Below are 27,458 nucleotides of genomic sequence, written 5' to 3'. Positions count from 1 at the left end.
TTGGTAACATTAAGTTAACACAATAAAATGCCTGCATAATAAGTGCCAGTACAACCTAATAAAACATATGCTTTACCTAATGAATTTAGAGAAGTTTAAAGATTTTTCTTGATTTATAAAACAACTTACTTCCCAGTATTTAGAGGGGAAATGGGTATAAGTTGTGCTGGATATGCAATGGAGGAAACAGGCACTGAGATATTAAACCAGTTGCTAAAAGATTCATCACAGCTGGTCAGTAACATGTTCATACGCAGAACTAGATCTCAAAGACCAGTGGCTTTCATACTTCTTTGCCTGCAATTCACAGCAATAAGTGTTTTTACTTGGACCTGGTACACATCCTTAAACTCTGGAGCAAATGTCCTGAAATACTACTTACCCTTTTTACATATAATGTACTCTAGGAGATTTATTCTATTCTCTTTCATAAAATGCTGGTCAAATATACTGAATACACTTCATGACCCATTAATGGGTTACATTCTATAGCATCACGGGACCAGGGGTTCACCACTGTCATTCACGGGTGTTTAGAAATGTCTGGTGTATAGAAGGTACCCAAAAATTTAATGAATGAATTTAATGAAAACAGTTCCAAATTATTAAAATGGGAAAGTTTCAATCACAAGTGTGGAAAGCCAGTGTCAACTTGTGAATCATTTTATATCTTTGCGCGTAACGTCTATTCTTTATTTCTTCACCTGTAAAATATAACTCTGATATCTAGTACTCATGGGATAAAATGAGCCCACAAATAGAAAACTATTTTGAATTAAAGATATAAAATTAAAAATAAGAGATAAATTACTCAGTACTTTGAGAAGTCTAGAGCTATCACATAAATACTTCCCTTGTTACTTTAATATCACTTCACTAATTTGTACTAATTAGAGGAAAGTTGATGAAAATGAGGTCTAAATTTAGACTTTTAAAAATAAAGATTTATTTAAAATTTCATTGAGTCACAATACAGTCATAAAATGTTGGTCTAGGTCGATGCCCACCTGAAATATTAATTGGGCTACTAGCAGATTCACATACTGAGTAAAGCTTAAGTCCATTACAGTCCAAGTTCATTGTGTTAGTGTACGTGAATATTTCTGAAACCGTGAAGAGAGACTTGATTGGGTAAAGTTCCCTTGTTATCCCTTCAAGGACTTATTAATTCCTGGTGTATGTACCACAAAATGCTACCATTTCAAAATTAACTGAGGTTTGGATGTATGAGATTTTGAACCATGTCTGTGGAAGATTTATGGACTTTGTTAAATTGCTCAAATTATGACCAAGAGCTCTGAGCTAGCAACAAGATTATTTTTACCAGGCGTGAGTCTTGCTATACAGTTTCAGGTAACCTTCCTTTCATTCTCCCTGTAGAGCCTACCAAGTGCCTAGCCTCATAGGAACTTTCCTAGCTTGTATTCTAAGTGAAGTAGCATGATACAGCAATTTGGTGCACTGGCTTTGAAATCAGAGAAACTGACTTTAAATTCTGGTTCTGCCACTTTCCATATGTGTGACTCTGGGTAAATTTATTTATCTCAAAGAGTTGTGAGTGTGTTATGAGATACAGTACACAAGTACACGTATGAAGTATTTAACGCAATGCTCAGCACATAGAAAACACTCAATAGATGATAGTTCCTGTGAGGTGTTATTGTTATTGTTAATTGTTGTCAGTTCTTTCTTGTTTGCTCAAGACATAAGCAGGTTTCTCTAATATCCAAAGAAAATTACTTCACAAGTTTTATCATGTTCTGGGACTCAATCATGTGGTACCAAGAAATGTAGCTGAAAAGAGAGTAACGTCTCCACCCCTATTGCAGCTCTCAACCACAAAGTGCTGTATGCAGGGCATCGCTGAATATGTGTTATCAGCCATTGGCTTTCCCTTTGTTTGCTGGGGGAAGGGCTGCCCTGTTCAACTGTATACTTTCTTGGAGAAACTGGGGCACTAATGCGATTGCTCACTCTGTGATGCTGAGCTATTCTGAAATATCCTTTCTAATTGACTTGAGGCAAAATTGTGAAGTAGTCATTTGTCTCTGTCACTCCAGTCCTCCTTCCTCCTCTCTGGACTCCACTCCTTCTTCCTCTTCATCCTTCTGTCAGTGAATGTCTCCTACTTTATATCATAGATGAGCTGAAAATGACTTAAAAGGTGGTCCCCTTTGGGTACATTTAGAGGATGCTAAAGAATTAAGCAAATGACTCTCTAAGGATAGTGTTTCAGATATTTGCAGGTCAGTTGGAGAGAAGTTTGGACTGGAGAGTTATCCTGGTAAACCTTCCGTTCAAACTCCCTTCTCAGCTAGTTCTCAGCTGAAGAAACATCATCATTGAAATAGAGGAAAATCTATTCCAGCATTTTCCAAGGTGTGTTCCATGGGAGGTTAGTTGGTTTAACTATTATCAAATACTTTTAAGAAACTCCGCAAATAACAACATTAAAAGGCTTCCTTGCTGTAGAGATTCTCAAAACTTTTAACATGCTCAGGTTAACAGAGGTACTTTGAACTTCCAAGGGTACATTTAGGATGCAGAATTTTCCCTCTTATTTGATTGTTTATCTTCCTCTTTTAATTTTTCATGAAGCAACTTCATTTATGTGACACAGGACATACTTTACAGAGCACCAATCTAGTTCAGCTCTCTAGGACAATGAGTAAACTGAGACAGGGAGCAATAAAGTGAAGTGCTCAAGGTTGCCTACTGAACTGGTTGCAGTCAGGACTCAAAACCAGGCTCACTGACTCCACAACATGGTCAAAAATCCTACTTGCAGCTACAGATGTAATATCTGTCTTCCCTGCTGGATTGTGTGTACTGCCAAAACAGGAACTTACACTCTTCTGCTCACCACTGGATCCATAGCACCTAGCACAGCACCTGACACCCAGCGGTTGAACCAGTACTTATTATAATTGAATTGAGATTGTTCATGGGGACAGACATGTGCTGTCGGTTCCTATCCATTGCTTCCCCTCCCAGCCTGCTCCCTACTATAGTGCTGTGTATGAAGGGGTGAGTTCCATACTTACACTGAGAATATGTGGTCCCAGTTCCACTGACGCTGAACCTGTTGAGGTGCAGCCTGTGTGTGACCACATTCTTCTGGGGTTGGAACAGCACGATGTGCACCTTGGGTGCAAACAAACAGCCCAGGACCACGAAGCCGCTTAGGCTAACGGATATGCACATGGTTGTCGTCTGCACCTATAAGAATAAGTTGCCTGGTTAAGCGTCTGGCTGTAAATTCAATCAAGGGGCCAACTAAAAAGAGCACTGAAAAAAGACCAAATTTAAAAATCTCGAATCATCCACAGTTCTGTTCTTATTATAGACAAACCATATAAATATAAATATATTAAATCTTCCAAGTTTGAGATGTTCATGGAAACATTGCTTAGGATTTGTAAACACACACTATTTGTGTTAGGTGCTTCTGAATGCTTGCCAAGACTTCACATTGATTTTCATGTCTTGCTTGTTGTTCCTTTATATATGTATAAAGATATTTCTGCAGGATCACTGAATTCAGAATCTTAAATAGTAAAAATTCCAATAGTCAATAATAAACTGACCAGCTTGCTGATGGTGTCAATCAGCTTGACTTATTTTAAGCTTCACTATATTAGGAACAAATTTGGGCCTTTTGCGTTTTTTTACCTCTCTCTTGCTGGGAGCTCTTCCTATTAGTTAGTGGCTTTCCTAGTCAATATTGGGGACACTGTCAACTTTCTTCCAAGGTACCTATTCTTTTAATTACTTCACTGGCATCTCTCTGGAATTTTGATACATCATGCACTCCCTGTTCAATTTTTTTGTTCTCTAGGCTTCTATATGCCCATCCTTGACAGATGATTTTCACTTTCTCCCTCTTTGCTTCCCCTGAAAATATACCTCAGAACTAGGTTTTAGCATCTCTTCTTTTCATGCTCTCCTTCTTCATCTTCTCTGATTTCATCATTTGTTCTGGCTTTAGCTTCCATAGGGTTTTTGAAAAATCCCAAACTAGATTCTACATATTTTATCAGTTTTTATACTGAAAAATAGAAATTAATTATTTCTTATATAAGTTTCTACTCAGAGTAGCTATAGTAAATCCTGGAGTAATTTTAGATTTCTTTTTCATTCCTCCCCCCACCCCCCTCCAGACAATGCTATTATCGGATAGCATAATTCCTTATGACTTAAAGTTTCCAACTTTCTTCTTTAATAAAAGAAAGCCGAATAATTAACTGGAGAAGCCACATACTTTTAGAAGGCTTCATTCTGTTTTAATAAAGAAAAAAACCCAGGTTACATTTGTAGCATAATTCTTCAGACTCTAGTTTTACTTTAAAGGATGCAAACATAATCCATTCTTAGTATCTTAAAGCACTCGTCTCCCTTAACTAGTCCAGTGACCTCCAACTTGGCCCCAAATTGCGAGCTCTTTTCTCTTTTGTCAACTCTTCAGAAAAGAATCCACTGTCTAATTCCATGATGTAAAAGCCTTGATAAATAATATCTGTGTTATTTACAGTGAGTTCAATTCCTGGCATGATTTGTTTTTTTACATATATGTATAATATTATATTAGAACGGCACTCTTCCTGCCTTGGTTTTGACTTTGGAACCAATATGAGAGAGAACAGATATCACAGTAAGGGTGAAATGAATTCAAATGTGCAAATTTTCAAGCATTTCTATAACTTTGAAACTCCTGATACACATTAAGACATTACAAGGAGAAAAGAAAAGAGGCTTTCATGAGGAGAATATCCTGGAAAAAGCTGTGCTGTGTGCCCTGTACCCTCCAATCCCTTAGAGGGCTGTGCCTCTCTCCTCACTTAAATTCTAGAGAGCAGTGCTTCACTGGCCATTCACAGAAGGGTTGAGGTTTTCTGCAGGAGGAGAATGGCCTGGCATGGGGCCTGATTCCTGTCATGGAAATCTAGAAGGTGAGCAGAGGCTAATTACTCTGTGGCAGAGCACAGACACTTGCTACTGTGCTGAAATAGTCCTTTACAAATTTATCACAGCAAAGGATTTGTGAGTGGAATGCATGGACAAGACAGGCCATGCTATAAAGTGTCACCATGAGTAGCCTTGCTCACATGGAACAGCCTGGAGTCTTCACAGAGAGAAGTTGGAGGGGCACATGTATAGCTGGGTGTCCTGGGACTGAGCCAGGAGCCACAAGAGGAAACTCAGAATAGAGAATTGCCAGCCAGCTCACTCGAGGTTCTGCAGGAGGGAAGGGCCGGTGGGAGACTTTTGAAGATCACATGAAAACACCCTTTAATCATCTCCCAGGTATTCTGAGGACGTGTCTTTAACTACCGTGGACTTAGAGATCATAGAGCCATCCAGCCACATAAGAACTGTCCTACTTCTCCCTTATTCCTCTTTAACCAGGGCTGAGAGGGAAATAGCGACTGGTGGATTGGGGAGTGTGAGCAGGAGAAAGGAGAAGCCAACCACTGGAGGCTCTCAGCCCGAGGCAGACCAGACCTCAGGAGAAATGAGATTTAATGGTAAGTTAAGATATGGTTTTGATAATTACATAGAAATAGGCATTTAAAATTTCTACTGAAAATGATAGTAGGACCAAATGATTCCTAAGAGCACAAACATTCATAGGCCTATCATGGTTCTGAGTGCTTTCATTCATTGCTCTATCCCCAGCACCAAAATGGTACTCCATCTGGTGACACTCAGTATTTGAATGTGTCCATGGGACTTCATGCAGGGCTAGGGATGATTGCTCTCAGAAAATACTAAAGGAAAAATTGCATTTTGGTCCTAGTTTATGCAGCAAATAATTCAATATACCTGTTTTAAATCTGACATCTTTTAATATTTTTACAAAGGCTAGGTATTAGCCTTATAGTTTTAGTTGTCCAATTTTTTTCAATAAGTCACACTAGGAAAAGCCTGTATTTATGTATAATTCTGTGTTCTATCTCTTTGTATACCCCAGGCTGCTCTGTTTTCACCTTCCTCAAACTCCTAGCAACACTTGAGTTGGTTAATCTCTTCCTTCTTTTTGGTTTCCTGGATACATCCTTCCCTCACTGACTGGTCCTTGTCTTATTTGTCTTGAATTTTTCTCTCCTACCTGAACTTTAAGTGCTGGAGTGTCCTATACCCCAGTTTTGGACTCTCCTCTTCACCTTCTCATCCATTTCCATGGCTTAAGTACCTCCTATGTTGATGATGTTTAGGTATTTATTACCGGATTCAACCTTTCTTCCGGGCATCCAGACTTATGTATCTAACTTCCATCTTGGCATATTGTTTTGGATATATAATAGACATATCAGAATTAATCTGCAAGAAAAACTTGATCCATTCCCCCAAGTATCTCCATTCAAGTAACTGGCTTCCAATGTACAAACCAAAAACCTGGGAGTCATCCTTGATTTTGCCATTTCCTTTTCGCCCGCACATCCAATCCAACAGCAAGTTCTGTTGTTTCTTTCAGAAGATATTTCTTTATGTTCTCTTGTGCTTCTACATGTCTTTCAAGAAGAGACCCGACTCTCTTTGTTTGGGAATTTCTTTTCAAGGATATTTGTATAGAAAATAGCCTTAGAAAATTCAGTGTCTACCTGTGGAGCAGAGTCAGCATATCATTTATATATATAAAAGCCTAAAGTGACTGACTGTTGGACTGTTCGACCGGTAGCTATGATGCATACTGACCACCAGAGGACAGATGCTCAACACATAGGCATGGAAACATAGAACAGACTGATGAATCTCAGAGGGACAGGGGAAGTGGGGAGGGCGGGAAGAGATTAACCAAAGATCTTATGTGCATACTAGAGGCCCGGCGCACGAATTTGTGCACCAGTGGGGTCCCTCGGCCTGGTCTGTGGGGCTCAGGCCAAAACCAGCAGTCCAACATCCCTGAGGGGTCCCAGATTGTGAGAGGGCACAGGCCAGGCCCCCACCAGTGCACGAATCCCTGCACCGGGCCTCTAGTCCCTTATAAAATATCCAGATTTCCTAACGCCCCAGCTCCTTCCTTGTAATGCAACCACTGACTGTGCAGCCATAACCCTGCCCAGTCTGCATGGCCTGGGGAAGTGGAACTCAGGAAACCAGAGCCAGTGCTGACACCTTGGCTGTTGTTATTGCTTTGAGTCACAAAGCTTTTTTTTTGGCAGCATCAACAAAACTGTGTCAGGCTAACATGTTACCTTGTAAGTATAGTAGAATCTCAGACTCTGCAGTCTTTGACAGTTTTGGCAATGAGACTGGAATAGTTTCCTAAAGATGAAGTATGAGGGCCTTATGGGCTGATGAATAGGATTTGAGAAAAGTCCATGGGAATCAGTAGCAAGTATGTGGACCAAATTGAATAGTAATCACCTATTCAATAAATAGTGATTCACCTTATTGCCTATTAATGAGGAAGATTTGGGAAGGGGGCCGCGGGCTGAGTAAGAGGTAGATTCAGATAGGGTTAGCTGGACTTGTGCTGTATTGTTGCTCACTTTCCTCTGGGGGTGGGAGGAGAGTGGGGTGAATTTCCCATCTGATTCAGGTCTGCCCAATGCTAATAACTAGTACTAGAATTTTCCCGGTGGGCAGAGAGTTGTGCTTCCTTTCACATAAAAGGTGCAGAGACGTACACCTACACTGAGCATGAAAAGAGGGCCCTTCAGAGAGGCAGAAAGCAGGTGAATTGTTTGAACTTTGGCTGGTTCCCTTTGGAACATGACGGGGCAGGGTGCATAGTGCTTATTAAGGAAGAATGACAGCAGCTGAGCTCTCTCAGTGCTTGTCCCCCGCTGAGGCCTCTCTCGCCAAATTTAGATCCATTGCACTGAGGTCTCTCATGCCAAATTTAGATCCATTGCAAGATGACAAGGTCTCAGTTGTTTTATTTTGTAGCAGAACCTGGCTGCAAAAAAGAAGCTTCAGTGCTGTCTGTGAGATTTCTCTGAGATAGAAAAAAAAATGCTCAAAGGGCACAGATAATGCATTCACTAATATTTGGACTCTTACTGACCTGGATTAGGTTTAAAATACTGACAGAGTGCTGCACTAAAGGCTGAGAAACGGACGCAGAGAAATGTAGGTAAATTCTTGCATTCAGCTGCAGCACAGGCAAACTTCCCTAGCCCTTACATTAAACCAGGTAAGACCTTAAAGTATGTTATCAGGAGGAGACAGCCAATGCCCTGGATTAAGATGGATTCCTTTAAGAAAGTTGCTGCTGTGCAAGTCAAGGCCAAGTTAGCTGAAATGCGCAAAGCATGTGCCCAGGCAGAAAGCATCTGGCTCTGACTTCTGAGTCAAGGGGTCCTCAGAATGGAGATGAATAGTGATACTAATGGTGATCTTGCCATCCAGTTTAGGGTTGCGGATGCTTAGAAACACCGAACCTTCGTTTGGTTGATCCATGAGTAATTAGTCGCTGCTTAAGTCTGAAAGCCCATGTGCCTTGCTTATTGGCACAGGACTGCTCTCTCCTTCCATACTGCCTGGTTCCTCCATACTCCATATGCCAGAGGTCCTCAAACTTTTTAAACAGGGGTCCAGTTCACTGTCCCTCAGACCGTTGGAGGGCCAGACTATAGTTTTTTTTTTTTTAAAAAAAAACTATGAACAAATTCCTATGCACACTGCACATATCTTATTTTGAAGTAAAAAAACAAAACGGGAACAAATACAATATTTGTATTTGCATGTGGCCCGCGGGCCGTAGTTTGAGGACCCCTGCCATATGCTAAAGGACAGGGCCATGGTCTCCCCATTCCCAAGGGTGGCTGAAGTCCATACACACCAGCCCCAGTATGCTGGGCAGGGAAGAACGCCAATTTTTATGCTCTGTTAGTGACAAACAAGTCACCATCCTACCCAGAGCTGTTAGGGGAAAGGTAGTGCTGTGGCTAGAATGACAAGTGAGGCACTGGCTTGAGATGCAGATTTAAGGGGGTACCAAAAACTCAGTAATCAAGACAAATATTTTATTGCAATATTTAAAAAAATAAGACTTCATACTAAAAACCCATGATGAAGACAGCACTGTCATTTCAATAAGGGCAGGATCAGTCACCGTGCTGTGCTGTGACATATTTACTCTTAAGGCAAAAAGAATAATTAGTAACACTGGCCCTCTTCTGATCACTGCCTATGCAGGTGTCATCTGGCCTGCTTTGCATTGCTAGTAGAAATTGGGACTTGGTGAACCTGCTAAGTGCTGACACTTTGGTTACAGTGATGGCTGTGAGTAATACAGTCCTTTGTGAATCAGGAGTTACCAGTTTTGTCCCAGCATCCCTGAAACTGTGGCAGGCTAGCTTGTTAGATGGCAAGATGGGTAGAAACCCTTCACCATTCTTGGCAGGCTCTCTCTCCATTGTTAACATTCTACCATCAACTCTGACTGGAGCACCTACCACAGCCACCTAACCAGTCTCCCCACTCCTGCCTTTGATTTCTATCATATCCAATGTCTTTAGAAACTTGATTTTTTCCCTAAAATGTGAGATATTAAACTATTCTTCTTAAAATATTTCAATGGTTTCTTTTTTCATATAGAATAAAATCTGTGCTTTTCGTGATAGCCTATGCAGTCCAACATGATCTAGCTCCCCTGCCTACATCTCTTATAAAATCACTCTTCTATTTGCTTATTAAAGTGGGGCCATACATACTTTTCTCTTTTAAGACATTTTTGCCTAGAAGTGTTTGTACTTGCTATTTCTTCTGTCTAGCACATAGAATTCCCATGCCTGGCTCTTTCCCATCCACCTGTGGAGTATTATGAAATAGGCACTAGTAGGGGTGGCAAATATTTTTTAAAAGAATTTGAGATTCAATATATATGTTTTTAAAACTTCAAAATAGTCAACATGGGAAAATCAGAATTCTCTGTAAGTATTTGAACCTTGTCAAAATTCTGGAACCACCTCTGAAGACTCTACCAACTGTAGGTAAAGTTCTCAGTGGTCCCAACCCCAATAACAATGCAACGTCTGGATACTCAAAGGATGGCCCCTCATCTAGCAGCATCTCCATCACCTGGGAGCTTGCTAGAAATTCAGACTCTTGGGCCCCATCTCTTCTTATTTGTTCAAGATCCCCAGGTGAGTTAAATGCACATTAAGTTGGAGAAACTCTGAGGTAGCAAAGCTCCTCTTCCTTCCATCATAACACTTACCCCTGCATAAGTTATCCTGCACTTTCATTCATTCATTCTTTACTCTCTCTCTCTTCCTCCCCTAGACTATAAGTTAAAAAGAGGAGGGACTTGCCTATGTTGATAGCTTGTATCTCCAAGGCCCATAATAAGTGCTCAAATATATTTGGAAGACATAAGTGAACAAAACACTCAGTAGTTACCATTAATGAATTCCTTTATGGGTAAACTTTCCACCTAAACATGGCCTCGTTTTTATTTGCACCATTTATACTATGTATTGGATCCTTGACGGCTCAGTTTGATTCTCACACTCTCTGGAATGGTTTTATTGTAGTACAGAAGGAGAAGGAGATGGCCTGGATATTTCTCAAAGATCCTTTGAATTTTCATATTTTTACCCAACTTTTTACTTGCTTTGTTTTGGATGCCTGTAATACCTCCAATTAGTTTTGGTTGTAGGCTCTGCTCTTTCAAATCCAGCCTCCCTGTTAAGGATTGACAAGCTTGTGGTATAATGTGGAAGGCATGCATTTGGGTCTGAAAAACATGTTCTACTATTTTCTAACTGCACCACCTGGGAAATTAATTATCCTCTGAGTCTGTTTATTAATCTTTTCAGTGGGTAATAACATTTGCTTTCCAGGGTGCTAATGAGGATTGTAGGCTCATGTATGCAAAGCATTTCACAGAGTGAGCTCTCAGAGTCCATCAGGAAAGGTCCATTCCTCTTACTTTTTACATCATGTCACCTTTTGCCTGAGCAAACAACCCAACCCAAAGAAAAGAAAATTTAAAAAATTGCAAGAACTTAAAGTCCTTAAACACTATTTAAATGAATTCCTCTGCCCGGTATAATCTGACCAAGTTGCTAATTTCCATTCGTTTCTCACTAGACCCCACTCTACCCCCTAAGCCATATTCCACTTGAATATGACCAATATTGCTGTGTCCTGCTTGGTTCATTTCTGTCTCGCCTCAAGAATATTCCCTATATTCTCCGACTATCATAATTGCACTTTCTCACCAAGGTACAGGGTGAAATCACACCTCTTCAAGGAATAGTCCAGGAAAGACCAAGCTCTTACTGATCTAACTCTTTTTTGAAACTCATAGACATTTAAGAGATTATATCACCAATTTAATTATAAACTCTTCTGTGTTAATCCTGAATTCTTTCATGCTAGTTATTTTTTTCCTCAGGTGGGATATGAGATTTTTGAAGATTGGAATCATGTTTTATATTTATTTATAACTCACAATGGGTGGCAAAGTACTGAGTCATAAACCCTGCAGACTGATGTCCAAATTCATTGTAGCTGCCTTTAAATTATTAGGTACTTTTCTAATGCTGCTGATTCTATCTGAGCCACATGGTTTCCCTCTGGGAAATTTTAAATCTCAGTCTTGTTCTGCAATTTCTAGAACAAGGGTCCCAAGTTCTGATGCTTATAGGGTCCATGCAGATTCATTAAGGGAAGAGAGCTGGGAATAAGAATTCAGGGATTGGTGGGAGTGAGGACAACAGGAATGAGAGCATCCTGTCTAGAGGCATAGGCACCACTCCATTCTGACTGACTGTTGCATGTAGGAATTTGAGCCCACATGTTTTACTTTGATAAGAGAAGCCAGGATTGTGGATATTTACATAAAATTTCTCAATTTTCTAACTTTGAAAAATATTTCAAAGTATTTCAGAAGAGTGCAGGCCAAACTAAAGCCATCTGTGCAACAAGAACATGTGCCCTAGCCAGTTTGGCTCAGTGGATAGAGTGCCAGTCTGCGGACTGAAGGGTCCCTGGTTCTGCAGGAGGCAGCTGATCAATGATTCTCTCTCATCATTGATGTTTCTATCTCTCTCTCCCTCTCCCTTCCTCTCTGAAATCAATATATATATATATATTTTAAAGAAGAAGAACATGTGATTCATTAGAGTAGTGTTTTTCAGTCTTGGTTGCAATGAGAGGCACTTGGGGAGCTTTGAAAGATTCTGATGTCTGGGTCATGGATTAGGCCAACTAAACCAGAATCTCTGGGGCTGTGTCCCAGGTAGCATTATTTTTTCCAAAGCTGCCCAATCGATTCAATGTGGAGTCTAATTTGAAAGCCAATGTGTTGGAGCCTCCAGTCAACCTTTGATTTCTTCTGTAAATTTAGGATTGGCATTATTTGCAAGGAGAACCTGAGGTCTAAGATGATCTCACTGTGATTGGATGCATTAATTAGGACCTTAAAACATTCTCAAACCAATAACTTTTGCCCCATTTGCCTAAGGACTTCTGCCCACATGGTGAAACTTCTGGTATCTTCAGCTAATTCTGTTGAGTCAGTTGATATATATTGTTATTATGGTAAAGGAGAAAAATCATATTTTTGTGTGTTTTAGAAATAAATGCTAATTCACTCAATAAAATTAAATTTTTATAATGCTATTTGTTTATTTTTAATAGTGTATTCTGCTCTGTTTTTAATTAGATTTTGAGAATAAAGTTTCATACATCCAGGATAAAATAATTAACATTGTAAGTATATTATAGTCCCAATTCCCAAAATCACATATGCTAAGGATAGTTTCCTAAGAACTTAAAATAAAAATCCTTACAGATCTAGAGGAGTGAATGTGTACATGAAGACAAAAAATAAAAAAAATAAAAATGGGGGCATTAAAATATATTAACTATGATTCTCTATTTAAATCCCCACCCTCTAAAGCTTCAAACTGCTCTGTGGTTCATATAATATGACCTTTAATTTTGCTTTATCAATTCTGATGTTTTCCTTTTGGACAGATTTTCTAATTTTTTAAACAGGTAGTCTTAGAAGCCCTGACCATTAACCCAGCATTGAATATGTGGTCTTTATTTTCTTGTTCTTTCTTGAATGTAATCCATAGGTTTTAGTCACATGGCTATGAATAATTAAATGGATTAGGTACCATAAATATTGCCAGTCTCTTGATCCCATCCTTTAAATAGCTCTGTCTTTTATTGAGCTGCAATATCCAAGATTTTGATAATGTAGGAATTGCTGATGAACAGAAGATTTGGGGACTATTACAGCCTACAGAGGCACTTCATTTTGTGAAATCATGGCATAACAAGGGAACCATTATGCCTCTGGAAAACTTTCATATGTGACAATTTAAGAAATATAGAGAATGAAATCCAATTGCCTCAAGAGAAAAAGATTTATATATTCACTCATTGGAAGATATTAAAATCAGAATTATAAATGCAAAAGCTACTGATGGGTGGTTTCAAGTTTGAGAAATTATAGTGGAATGATGAACTATTTCTTTCAGAAGAGATGATAATATAGAAGCCCAGAAATTTGAACTATATATTACTAAAGACTATATGAATAATGACTTAATTAGGTTACTCGGATATGTATATATATATCGCTCTGTGGTAGCCAGGTCCTCCTGTGTCTAATTTGAAGTACTCTCATTAGGCTTTTAGTGGTTTAAGACTTATTTGCTTATCATTCACTTTCGAAATTTAATTAAAAGTTTTAGAGGTATGTGTGACTGTGTAGTACATTTTCTCCCACTTGTTTATAAATTGCTTGAATGACCATGATTTACATTTATCTTCCCCTCCGTGCCTGGCCCAATGCTTTGCACATAGTAGGCACCGATGAAACACTTTTAAAACATAGTGAATTGATTTCCATGTATAATATGGTGGTTCATCCTGGCATTTGTAATCGCCTACCTGATTGCTGAGGTGAAATAAAAGGGGTCTGTTTTAAAGCTTACATAGCAAAGCATTGGCAGGGTAGAAGAGGAAGGGAAAGAAGAAGCCGCTGGAAGACTCACTCTGTAGTCACTGGACGTCACGTAGAATATAGGGAGGAAGGCGAGCCAGATGATGCAGGTGGTGTACATGGTGAAGCCAATGAACTTGGCCTCGTTGAAATTCTCCGGGCACTTCCGCGTTTTGAAGGCGTACACAGTGCACAAGATCACCAGGACCACGTCGTAGGTAAGTGAGATCAACATGCTGGAATCTCTGACATTGCACTTTAAGATGACGGTCTCCCGCTTCTCCGGAAGGGTGTGCCGCCTGGTGCCCGGAGCCTCCAGGATGAGCCACACGGACACCACCACAATCTGCACCAGGATCAGACCCAGGCAGATGAAAACCTGAGAACTTGGGCTGATGAACTTTGGCCTCTGGGCGCCATTCTTTACCCCGTCGAAGATGCGGGCGATGCAGTTTGTTTTGGTCAGCAGGGCTGAGTAGCAGATCGCGAAGGAGGTCCCAAGTCCCAGGCGGCGCAACGCACAGATAACTGGGGACGGCTTGGCAATGTAGAAGAACGTCATGCAATACGACAGGCCAACTCCAAACAACAGGATGTAGCAGAGCTCTCGGCCTGAGGCTTTGACCAAGGGTGTGTTGTTGTGCTTGATAAAAACAGTCACAACCATGCATGTGCACGCAAAACCCAGGCAGGCGATGGTGACCGGACCAATGGCCCAGGCGTCTTCCCACCTGATGTAGTCCTCAGGAAGGTCAAAGCAGCCAGATAGGTCTGCAGTGGGCCACTGCCCAAGGCCGCAATCCGTACAGGTAAACTCATCAGCCAGGTATTCGTAGGGCTCGCAGGGGATGCAGATCCAGCAGCAGACATCCCCTGGTTGCATATTCTTCATTTCATTGGGGGCACAGGGGTCACTGCACTGGGAAGTGGGGACTGAGTTCCGGGACCAGTGGATAGAGTCGACATCCAGCGATAAGGATTCTGCCCAGTGACCAACCTTCAAGTAGGAATACTTGTCACCCACGTACTGAAAATTGAACACGTTGTACCGTCCCATTCCATCTCCAAAAGCGTCAAACTTGACAATGCTATCTGCACCTTGATTTGGGTTGAATGGAGCTGTGACATGTAAAGTGAAAGAAAGAAAGAAAGAAAGAAAGAAAAGAGAAGGAATACTGTTTAGGTGTCTTAGGTGTGATCAGTCAATTACTTTGTCATATACTTAGCAAAACTGAAATAACAGGGAATAGGGATTCCAGAGCTGAAATAATGTAACAATTACCATTGAATTTACACATTAAAAGCTACTAGAATACTCATGTATTCATAAATTCATTCACTTAACATTCCTCAGTGCCTCCTGCATGCCAAGTGCCAGTGGTAATCAGGAACAAAATACAGAGCCAGCCTTCAAAGGAGCTTATTGTGTAACAGGAGAACTGGCAAACATGTGGTCATATTCTCTCTGGTGTGTAAATATTCATTTCTTGAAAGATTTCACAGTAGGAATTGGACAAAACTTTGTATCTCATCCTTATTACATATTTATTTATAGATAGCCACTTAAATTTTTTCATGAAAATATACAATTAATAGAATTTTTCTTCCTCGAAATGAAAAAAATTTCACTATGTATGTATGGTATGCTTATTTTAAACAGTTTAAATGATTCAACAGGAAAAACAGAAAATCTACCTAAAATCCTTCAGTGTTAATATTTTCACAGGTTGGAGTATATACATTCTGACTACATAGATGCATGTATCCATGTATAGCATGTTCCTATCCACACAAACACATATAACCTGAATATTTTTAAGGCACCAACAGTCTGAAGAAGGTGGATAACTGTGCTTCAAAGTTTGTTCCTAACTGTAAAGGGTCAGTAGCCCTCCGTCAAATGACCTGCTCTGAACCTCGTCCCTTTGGTTTAGCTCTTGGTGACTTCCTAAGCAGCAGCTCTCTAAGCATCTATGTTTCTCCTCTTCTAGTTTCTGTACATCATGTCTCTCTTGCCAATATCTGCTGCCACTCTCATCACCAATTGTTATGTCACCTACTCGTGTACATATTATTTCGAATAGCCAAACTTTGCTGTTTCCTCAGATGTAGAAGAATGTTGCTTATGTCTGAATGATGCATAGACCAATTTGTCTTAGTTGAATTGGGCTTACCCATATTGAAAAATAGACCCAAAATAGTTTAATGGCTCAAACACAATGGCATTTTATTTCTTCCGCATGCAGCAGTCTACGGTCTTCATTAATGGGTGTCTCTCCACTCGGTGATTCAAGGACCCAGGTTCCTTGTATGTGGGAGCTGTGCCAATTTCTAGAGCCTTGTCTTCATCAGTGGGAAAGGAGAGTGTGAAGCAGTTATACCAATTTCTTAAATTATTGATTAGAAATTAGTTACAGGGCCACACCCAACTTCAAGAGAGGCTTGTGAATGTGGTTTAGCTAGTGTGCCCCATTGCAACCCTACTATGACACGAGAAAGTGGAATTTGGAGGACACTGATTTCTGACACTGCTGGGATTTGCTGTCTTTGTTGTCTCCTCCCTGAGCTCTGTCCACCATTTCTGAGGCTCACGTTGGTTCACCCGGTGGTAAACATCTTATTGTTCTTGGGTGCAGGTATTTTATGGAGGAAAAGCACCCCTTGATTCCTTAATGAAATAAAACTTCAAATGTTACCAGATAGCCCTTTCCTGCTGAAGACCTATAGGTGCCCCTTGGGGGCTGGCTAGGTGGTTTACAGGACCATTTCATACCATATATAAAGTCTGTTAGTCACTGTAGTCCCTTATACCAAATTTATTCCTCACTTATTATGACTTTTTTCTATTAGTGATCTTGTAATATCACCTGTCATTTGACTTGATTAACCTTCATCTAGCTTTCTGCCACTTTCACCAAACCAAACACATGTATCTTTGTTCATAGTAAGACAGAATGATATAGTGGATGAGTACATGGGTTTTGATTTAGAAAAAGTATATGCGATTCTCGTCTATGTCTTTTAATAGTCATAAGTCCTTAGGCAAATTAACTTTTCCACTCTGTTCCTTAATTTGTAAGTTATAAGTGAAAATTATAAAGAAATATAAAATACTCAATAGATTGATCATTTCCACTGATATATGACACTTGCAATATTAAATTGCATGATTTAAACTCTCTATGTTATATGCTGTTTCTCTTGATCTAGTTCCAAGGCAGGGTGACCTTTTTGCAACTATCATAGTTTCCCACTATGGTGTAATATATGTTAGGACAAGTGAACAAAGGCGTTGAAACATTGTTACTGTATTTTCAGGAGTAAGAATCAATATCAGAATTCTTATATCACATAACACTAAATTTGTTTAGTCTACGCTTAGAAAAATTTTATTTAAAATTTTATAAACTCCTTCCATATGTTACAAATAAGTAAAATGTCAAATATTTTAATGCACTTTACATCAAGTATACTAGAACTTCAGATGTGTTATCCATTATTTTACTCTACACAATCAATCTCCACCAGTGTTCAGTTGATGTTATTAGATTTTCAGGAAAATATTTCTAAAAGAAATGTTTTCTATCTTTAATTTAAATATTTCACTATTTTCACAGCTGTTCTGGAATGTAAGTTTCTTAAAAGTAATATGTTTAATAGGTGAGAAAAACGGACTGTTTTTTGTGTTCTGAGCTGGTGAGGGTTACTGGTCAGATTGTTGGCTTGTGAGATAATTAATAACAAACATTACAGATGTAAAACTTTCCTTTTACAAATCTTTTCTTGAAATCATCTAATATCATCAATTATAAGATGTAAAATAAAAATAAAGCAGAAAAATTAGTGAACATTTTGTGAAATTTGAACATTCAATCAGCAGCAGTTTCAGAAAAAGAGAAAGAGGAAATAGAGGGAGGACATTATCAAAAGATTCAAAGATGATGGACTTGGCCTAAGAAAAGATGAAGCAGGAGACTGTTACTCTTTCTTATAAACTTGCTAAATTCATGTAAAAATTACGTACATGTATTATTTTGTTAAAAGTAAAAAAAAAATTATAAAATTTTAAAAAGTGCAAGGTCAGGCAGAAGAATTTGCAAAGTAAATTGTTAAAGTGAGACCGCTGCAAATATAACAAGTGCTTGATAAGTGGGTGATGAACAAATAGTACTTTTGGTAGAGTTTTTTTAAATATAAATTTACCTTTACCTAAATTTGTTTTGCTAAATATGTATTAAGGTATGGTCTAGTGTCAAAATCATTTAAATACATAAAACACATTCAAGTAATACTTCAAAAAAGTGCATTATAAATTCTAAAAGATCTGTTGTCAGCGGAAGTGCCCTGATCTTCAGCTTGGGATAAACAGTGGCTGTGTCTGTACTAGAATGAGAAACAATGAAAGGAGAGCCAGAAGAAGAGGTAAACCATGCCTGTCAAACGTCCACATGTGAGGCTAATCCTGTTTCTGAATGGTTATTCCGGATATGCCTGGCTGGGGTCGTGAGGGGCAGGAGAGAAAACCAAGCTCTTTCTCAGGTGCTGCTGGAGCCCCTTCAAGGGACAGAGAAGCTTGAAGGCCTAGGGCAGTGATGGCGAACCTTTTGAGCTCGGCGTGTCAGCATTTTGAAAAACCCTAACTTGACTCTGGTGCCGTGTCACATATAGAAATTTTTTGATATTTGCAACCATAGTAAAACAAAGACTTATATTTTTGATATTTATTTTATATATTTAAATGCCATTTAACAAAGAAAAATCAACCAAAAAAATGAGTTCGTGTGTCACCTCTGACACGCATGTCATAGGTTCGCCATCACTGGCCTAAGGGATGGATCCTGTCACCTTCCCAAATCATGAGCTACCTCTCAGTCAAATGGCTCATGTGGGAAATAGTGACAGTCCACTGAGCTATCACATGGTTCTCTGGAGATCAGTTGCATAGTTCTCTAGAGTGGGGAAACTCGGGGGAGTTTCCCGTTTCTCCAGTTGAATCTCTTCAACGGAGCAAGAATCATTTGAGATGGAAAACAGATTCCTTCATCTTTTGTTGTTGCAACAGCATGAAAAAGCCAAACTAAAGGGAGAAGAAAGAACTAGGAAGATGGTAGGTCCCCCCCCCCCCCAAAAAAAAACTCTCCAAAATTGAATTTCAAGCCTCTCGCTATACTAGTTCCTCACAATCAGGTCCCTACTGTACAGAAGGAGCCTTTTAAGTCAGGAAGATGACCTCTCAGTTTAGCTTATTATCTATTATCTGACCCTGGTCTCAAATGAATTTATTTGAGAAGTTTAATATCAAGATGACCAGTCCGCCTAGGGCCCACTTGGTAGAGATGAGGCGAGTCTAGGCCTTACAAATATCACAGGTCAATGGCACGAGAAAATTAAATCGGCTCTTTATTTTTTTCCTCTCAGACAGAAGTCCAATTAAGGTAAGACAATAATGGGACTCTTCAGAGGCTTCCAGTAACGGGAACATAACTGCCCCTGCCTGGGTCCACGTTCATAAATACTAATGAAGATTGCAAGAGCTACTGACAGCAACGTGGCTCTGGTTTTACATTTTACAACCAGGCCCCCACGGAGGTTTCTGTGAACTAATTTGATGAACTGGAATAAAGACATGGATGAGAAGACAGAAAATGGCATCCCCCTTGAAAGATCTTTTAGAGGTCAAGAGGTAAAGACATCAAAATCCTTTGACTAGAGCAAACAAAATCTTTTACAAGCATCAGGCAGCAGGGAGTTAGGAAAGAATAAGAATGATACCTTGGCTATCGGTAATTAATTTACCTACCAATTAGGAACAAAATTGCTGATGCATTTCCAGTTATTTACCAACAGAGCGTAGCTGCTGTGGCAAAGGACCACCTAGATGCCTCTGATGCTCCGTCTTACCTGTGCAAAATGCTCACTAAGTACCAAAGGTGCACCGTGAATGTTTGAGAAGAGCCATTGGAAGAGGCTTTCTAAGAACAATGTCATGACTTTGAAAAGAACTTTCTTTAGTTCTGAAAAGTTAGCATGGCTAATACTTCTAATGCATCATTATACATTTTATTTGTTTCCCTATGTAGAGTCTACATTTTGTTGCTGAATATTTTCTAAGAGGCAACAAAATAACCAGATTTATGATACCCTTAACACTGTTATTTTTTGAATAATTCAAATTAGAAACTGTGGCACAAATTGAGGAGAAAAATGTAAAGCTGTTACTGGGAAAGAAGCGATTTCTTGTGTGTAGCTGGGGTAGGTGTCATGTCATACAGTCGCCCCTCGGTATCAGCGGGGGATTAATTAGTTCCAGGACCTCAAAGGACCCTCAAATCCGCAGATGCTCAGGTCCCTTATGTAAAATGGGTAACATTTGCATGTGACCGATTTTTGCAGATAGACTGCCACAGAGTAAGTACATCTACACATCACTTCATTCATGTGGATTCAGTGTAGTGCCTCGGCACCCGGCAAATTTAAAGTTTTGGTTTTTGGAACTTTCTGGGATTTTTTTCCCTAAATATTTTGAATCGGATGGTTGTTGAGTCAAGATGTGAAACTCGTGGGTATGGAGGCCCTACTGTGCACCATTTTAGAACAGACTCACAACAAGAGTAGCCGTTTGTGGGGAGCATTAAGTGGGGTCTCGGTGGGATTTTTCTCCTGTTTAATGTGTGCAAACCCAAGCGCCTGAGAATACGGTGACTGCAACCCTCACCGACGGTTTTCAATTTTGTGAAAAGAAGTTGTACATTCTGAGGACAAATTTAATCTGTCCTCATGCTTTAAACGTGACTCTGTTGAGTAGTAGAGCATGCACTTTTTTAAAAAGCGGGGTGCGGGGGTACGGAGGGAGAAAGACTTGTCAAAATGAAGCTGGATAGAAGTGCATATCCCTGTCTTAAAAGAAAAGAAGGTGTGTGTTTCCCATTGTTCTGCCCTTACATCGCTTCACCTGCTGTGCTATGGATCTAAATGCTGCAGCAGAGTGAACTGTGATGTGGACAGAGGTGAAAATGACTGAGAAAATCCCTGTCAGAGAGGGGCTAGTAACTCAGCAGTGCAAAGTATTCAGAAATGCATTTGAAAAATGGTAGCGGGATTCATGTTCCAAAGAACAGAATCACAGGAACAAAAATACTTAATAAAATGAGCTTTCCATTTTTAAGCAAGCAATATACTACTTTATATAAAAAGCAGAACAACAGGAATTCTATTCAGCCTCAAAGATGAACTTTGCAGAAATAAGTACAGCAGCTTAGCATGCAGTGGCTGAAATTCTATGAGTGAAGCAAATTAATTTCTATTCTCTTGCCTTACGCGTGCATGGACGTGCATTTGACTCTGTGTAGTATCATGTACAGAGAATAGAAGGGAAATAAATTACTTCTCCACCCAGCATGCAGGTCTATTGTCAGGTTGTCATGTTTTTCCTGAGCCACTGTAGCACGGCATGGTCTCCTGTCTTCACAGAGAGGGGCTGCTTTATTGAACCACAAGATTTTAAGGGACCTTGTCAGGTCATCAAACACATCTACACTTTGTTAAAAAATTCCAAACCCCATTTCCTGAAAGAGTTTCTTTTCCACTGGAAATAATTAAGGCGACAAAATTCCAAGTAACAGCTTTACATTTTTCTCCTCAATTTGTGCCAAAGTTTCTAATTTGAATTATTCAAAAAATAACAGTGTTAAGGGTATCATAAATCTGGTTATTTTGTTGCCTCTTAGAAAATATTCCTGGAAATTCATCAACCTCAGAAATCATTTTAGCTCATATGATTCTTATTTCCACTCTTCCCCAATCGTGTTAAATTAATAAGGTAGAAAAAATTAACTTGGTGATAAAACCTTAACATATCCCTTAAGAACAACAGTTATATATAATTACATAATATATTCTCATATATTACATGTAATATGTAACATGTATTAGTTATACAACATACATTAATTATAGACAATATAGTATATGTATATATTTATATATTATATAGTATATTAAATATTTAAAATATATCATATTAATAAGTTACACATAATGTATATTAATATATTAAATATTATATAATATGCACTTATATAATATATATTTGTTATGCTTAAGGAATATGTTAGGGTTCTATCACCAAATTAATATTACATTTTATAAATTTATACATATATGTATAATTTTCTTGCTTAAATTCCTGTACGGCATTTTTACTGAAAAATCAGGGGATAGGGCATTGCTAATACCTAGGACTTCGATCAAAGTCATCCTTGAAATCAGTGGAGAAAATTATGGCATTTGCATATCAGCATCCAAGCAGGTGTGTTATGAAGTAGATAGAAGAACCTTGGGGCTCTTCCACTCCTTTTCTCTCCCCCTTTTCCCCCAGCACCCTTTCTTGTTCCTAATACCTAAGCTTCCTATGAAGTCCTAAGCAAAACCAATTCCTATCAAAGTACTGCATTCTGTTTATGTTACTGCTTTCAGGGATATTCATATCGAAGGAGAGCCTAGTCAAGGGATAATATGAAAGGCCGTCACAGATAAATTAGTGATGATGGTATTTGATATCTCTGGAGAAAGAATTTTGGGCAGAAGTGTGTGCAGCTTTCCTAAAATGTTATCCTTTGAGGTTTAGTGTTAGCCCCAAGGAAAGGGAATTTCTGCTCCTTAGTTGCCATCCTTTCCCATTTTGTTTTTCTCTTCCACAGCGGAGAATTTGCAGCTCTGGTTGGCGAAGTCTAACATTCACTGACTGGACTATTTTTCTCTAATTGCCAGCGTCACCGTGCTTAAGAGAATAGGCAGATGCTCTTCTACCTTCTGTAGACTGACAGAGGGCCCTACTTCTCAGGACCAGCCTTGGCCACTTCATGCCCCCTTTGCACTTCAGTCTCCAGGTGGTGCAGACTGAGGGGCACTTGCCTAGCTGCTCTCACCCTCTCCGCTCCACCTGCAGCAGGTGGGGAAGGAAGCCCTGCCACTCACTGCTCATACAGGTGGTATGGGCTGTGTGGATACGTAGGCTTGGGATCTGCTCTAAGGCCTTAGCCATTAGGCAGGGGTTGTGGGAACCCACGCCATTTTGGTCTGTGGTCTTTGCCCAGTATTCTAGCGTTAGTATCAGAGAAGGTTTGTACTGGGGAGAAGGCTGGGGTAGGGGTGAGATCAGGCACTTGCTCAGTTATTAACAAGAATTGAAATTAGTTTTCTTTTGACTCTTGACTCTTACATGTTTGCAACCCAGGAGAAAAAAAAAAAGGAGAAAGTAGGATTTGGCACTTAATTCCATCCCAAAGCCCTAAAACCCCATACAAAGCTAACAACTTACTTTTTCTATTAGTTCTAGCTTATAACATATTTGAAAGAAAATAACAGGGAGCAACAAAGAAAGGGAAATAAATCTCAATTTTTTTGAAAGAATGATTTAATGATAGCAATGACATTTCCAATGTTTGTTTTCTTTCAAATTGGAGTTACAGGGCAAAGGCAGGTGTAGAGAAGAAAAAAGAGAATGAAAAAAAGTTAGAGGAAGCTGAGAGACTGGGAGAAGGATTGAGAATACTGGCTGATCTGTCTTTGCCCCCCAACTAGGTATCAATTGCTGCTTTTACCCTAATTCTGGTTCTCATTGCAATATGTACAATATGAACATCACCTCAGGTGATGTCTGACATATAAGGAATACTAAGTAATGAGGGGCCATTAGCATTACTATGGACTATTGTGATAGTCTCCTGGCTGATTTTCTGTGCCCAGTCTCTCTCCCCTTTTTTCCTGGTTCACATTCCTCTTAAAATGTCTTTGTCATCACAGTCACCGTCACTTCATTGCATGAAGGCCTAAGTGGTTCTCCTGTTACATCCGGCAACACTGACAATTTTTGCTTGTTCTTTTTAGGTTAAAAATAAATGTTCTAATAAAAAAAAGTTCTTTGGTCAAGTAATAAACTGGATTAACAAACCAAAACAGATTTCAGGATGTAGGGTTAGTTCTTAGAGCATCTAATTTGTGAATCGCCTTGAGAATCATCCAGAGATTGGTAGGGCATACAGCAGTGATGGTGAACCTATGACACGCGTGTCAGAGGTGACACGCGAACTCATTTTTTTGGTTGATTTTTCTTTGTTAAATGGCATTTAAATATATAAAATAAATATCAAAAATATACATCTTTGTTTTACTATGGTTGCAAATATCAAAAAATTTCTGTATGTGACATGGCACCAGAGTTAAGTTAGGGTTTTTCAAAATGTTGACACGCCGAGCTCAAAAGGTTCGCCATCACTGGCATATAGCTTTCCTCAGGTTTTAGACAGTCAAATTTTGTTTTATTTTATTTACTTTATTTAAGGATGCCCTATATCTCCTGCATTGGTGGATCATGGAGCTCCGTGCTACAGGCACTGTATCTTCATGAATTTCAAAGTCCTGGGTAATCTGGTCCATCTCCCCACTCATGCCTTTCACTCCATCCCTTTGCAATCCACAAGGAAGCCTGACTGCCCCCTTCCTCTGTGCCATATGCGACCTGCACTTTCCCTCTTGTGCGCCCCTTTGGCGGTCGAACGACCCTTTCACAGGGGTTGCCTAAAACCATCCTGCATATCAGATATTTACATTACGATTCATAACAGCAGCAACATTACAGTTATGAAGTAGCAACGAAAATAATTTTATGGTTGGGTCACAACATGAGGAGCTGTATTTAAAGGGCCAGAAGGTTGAGAACCACTGCTCTTGTGCTTAACTCACATGGTTCCCCGGGCTTCATGTGCCCTTTCCTTCTGCAGTTCCTGTAAAACCCGAATAAAGATTGCATCTTTGCCCTTGGCCGTGTCTCAGCTGAAAGGGCAAGTCCCCTCTGTGATCCCGTATACAATGTTCCTTTTCTTTGGCACTTATCGTCTTTGTCTCACACTCTCATTTTTTTTCTGCGTCCCTCTCCCATTACTATCTTTTTCTCATGATGTTGTGAGCTCCTCAAAGGCAGAAAACAAACCTTATCCCCCTTTAAACAGTAATTGCAACCAGGGGTCGATAGGCTAAATTCAGCCTGAGAAGTATGTTTTATTTTTCCTCTACTGTGTTTGCAAAACATATGATTTCGTGTTATTCCTTAACATATTGAGAGAAAATTTGAATTTCTTCATTTCGTAAAGCATAGGCAAACATAGGCGACCCTGGGCCTTTAGTGCACGACAGGCATGGTTGGCGGGAGTCCTGGTTTGGCCGCTCCCTCCTGGAGCTGGCAAACCCACTTGATGATGTATTTGAATTCCCACTGCTTAAACACAGGTTCTCAGAAAGCAGTTGTTTTAAGCCATGTATACTTACTGCACAAATATCAAAGGAGAGAGGAAAATATCACACTAGTTAAAAAGAAAATGATAGATCTTTAAATCTTATTTTCTTTTTCAAATGAGGAGAGAGGGAATAAATTAAAAATTGTTTTGGGGAGAATGCAAGCAAACAAGCGATGCTTGACTATAAATGAACTCTCTTCTGGGGCCCCAGAGCTTGTGAGTGCACCTCTATCTAGCAGAGTATGAGTCACCCTCAATACGTTGTTTATTTGCTCTGGTACCCTGTCTAGACCAAGAGTTCCAGGAGGACTGCGCTGTGTCATGCACCACTGTCCCCCGGTTCTGCCTGCCTGCCTGTGCTGCAATCTCAGTTTCATCACTCACTGGTCGCTTCACTTATTTGTGATCAGCGACCCACAGGGAGAATTAAATTGAGAGTAGGTAGCGCAGTGTCTACCACATAGAAAGTGCTCCAGAATGCTTGGCTTGATTCTTAAAGTGTCTGCCTGCTGGTAGGTAGTCAATGGATGTGCGTGAAATGAATGAACTCACGAATAAATGATTGAGTGAATGTGTCCACCATTGTGTAGCCACGGTGTTGACAGCCAGCTGGTTTTCTGAGCCTTGATTAAATGACTTAGGTCTGTTCAAATCATTATTATATGACACATAGGAGTTTTTTAGATGGCAGACTTCACTTAACTAAAATAGCTTAAAACCATCTAAATGTTTGACATAATCTATTTCTTCCTAGTTTTTAAAAAAGCCTTTGCTCTTTATTCAGCCTCTTACCATGGGGTATATTATCTTTAATATTGCCCTGTTTGCCAAAATGCTAATGAATTAACTGAGCCCCACCCCACAATTTTGCCTAATTACATCTGCTAGAGTTGTGTATCAACACACACACACACACACACACACACACACACACACACACACAAACACACACTTGTAAAAAGCTAAAGGTACTGAATAAGTGTTGGACTTTGTCTCCAGGATATACTTTTGAAAATAAGGAAGATAGAAACTGTGACACTGACCTTCGCCTTTAGGGACATTTTTGCCAAAAGGCAGGCTTTCAGGGATGTTGAAGGGGGAGATCCTGAAAGGCTGTAAGCATGTGCTTTGGGAAGCTTGTTCTGGTCTGGAGGAGCACAAGCATGCTTTCCTATATCTGTTCTTTATCTTGGAGAACCCTATAAAATATTTGATATCAGAGATTTGTGCCTGACACTAAGAAATGTGTGCTGGAGGAAGGAATAAAGGAATCAGAAAAAGATGACTCTAAGGCAGAAAGCAAAGAACCTCTGCAAACATCAGCTGATAAGTTGCTAAGATTCTTATAATCATAATTTTTATGCACCAGAGAGGGTCCCTTGGCCTGTCCTGAGGGGATCGGGCCAAAATTGGCTCTCCAACATCCCCCAAGGGGTCCTGGATTGCGCGAGGGCACAGGTCAGTCTGAGGGACCCCACTGGTGCACGAATCCGTGCACCGGGCCTCTTGTATGCATATAAGATCTGTGGTTAATCTCTTCCTGCCCTTTCCCCTCCCCTGTTCCCTCTTAGATTCATCAGTCTGTTCCAATGTTTCCATGCCTGTGGTTTCCGTTCCTTCATTGAGCATCCGCCCCCTGGTTGTCAGTGCGTGTCATAGTTGCTGGTCAGATGGTCGAATGGTCAGCTGGTCACTTAGGCTTTTATATCTACACTAATAAAAGAGAAACATGCAAATTGGTGTCACTCCACTATGCCCACCAGCCAATTGGATGAGCATGCAAATTAACCCAACAAAGATGGTGGTTAATTTGCATATGCAGGCACAGAGCGAAGACTGAAGGCTCTGGCCGGACTGAAGACTGAAGACTGAAGAGGCTTGGCTTCTCCACTGCGGCTGGACCAAAGGCCTGGGTCCCAGGTGTCAGAGGAAAACTGGTGCCAGCAGCCAGGGGAAGGAAGGCCTATTGTGCGAATCTTCGTGCAACAAACTTCTAGTATATAAATAAGGTAATAGGCTATTATTATGGTGCTATAAATATGGTCATAATTCTTTATAGGAACCTCAGGTCAGCACTTCAAAGCTGTCATCAGAAAACTAAAAAATGTTTGGTCCATCAATTTATTTTGTTCATTATATTCCAAATATGAGTGAGATGTCTTTCTCTGACTGACTTATTTCACTTAGCATAATACTCTTCAGGTCCCTTCATACTGTCTCAAAGGGTAAGAGATCCTTCTTTTTTTACT

General features: G+C 39.8%; 1 protein-coding gene across 2 annotated transcripts in view; it reads right to left on the bottom strand.

Annotated features, from left to right (window-relative positions):
* Nucleotides 1-27,458, bottom strand: part of GRM3 (glutamate metabotropic receptor 3) — a 192,963-nt gene that overhangs the window by 10,230 nt on the left and 155,275 nt on the right. For both annotated transcript variants that reach the window (XM_059712178.1, XM_059712179.1), the window contains exons 4-5: nucleotides 13,968-15,034; nucleotides 3,045-3,219 (exon numbers count right to left, since the gene is read on the bottom strand). In XM_059712178.1, the coding sequence (XP_059568161.1) occupies nucleotides 3,045-3,219; nucleotides 13,968-15,034 (1,242 nt within the window). The remainder of the gene's footprint in view (nucleotides 1-3,044; nucleotides 3,220-13,967; nucleotides 15,035-27,458) is intronic.

The sequence above is a fragment of the Myotis daubentonii genome, chromosome 10 (assembly GCF_963259705.1).
Source record: "Myotis daubentonii chromosome 10, mMyoDau2.1, whole genome shotgun sequence".
Classification (NCBI taxonomy): Eukaryota; Metazoa; Chordata; class Mammalia; order Chiroptera; family Vespertilionidae; genus Myotis; species Myotis daubentonii.
The sequence above is the reverse complement of the archived record's forward strand: the minus strand, read 5'-3'. Positions and strand labels throughout refer to the sequence as shown.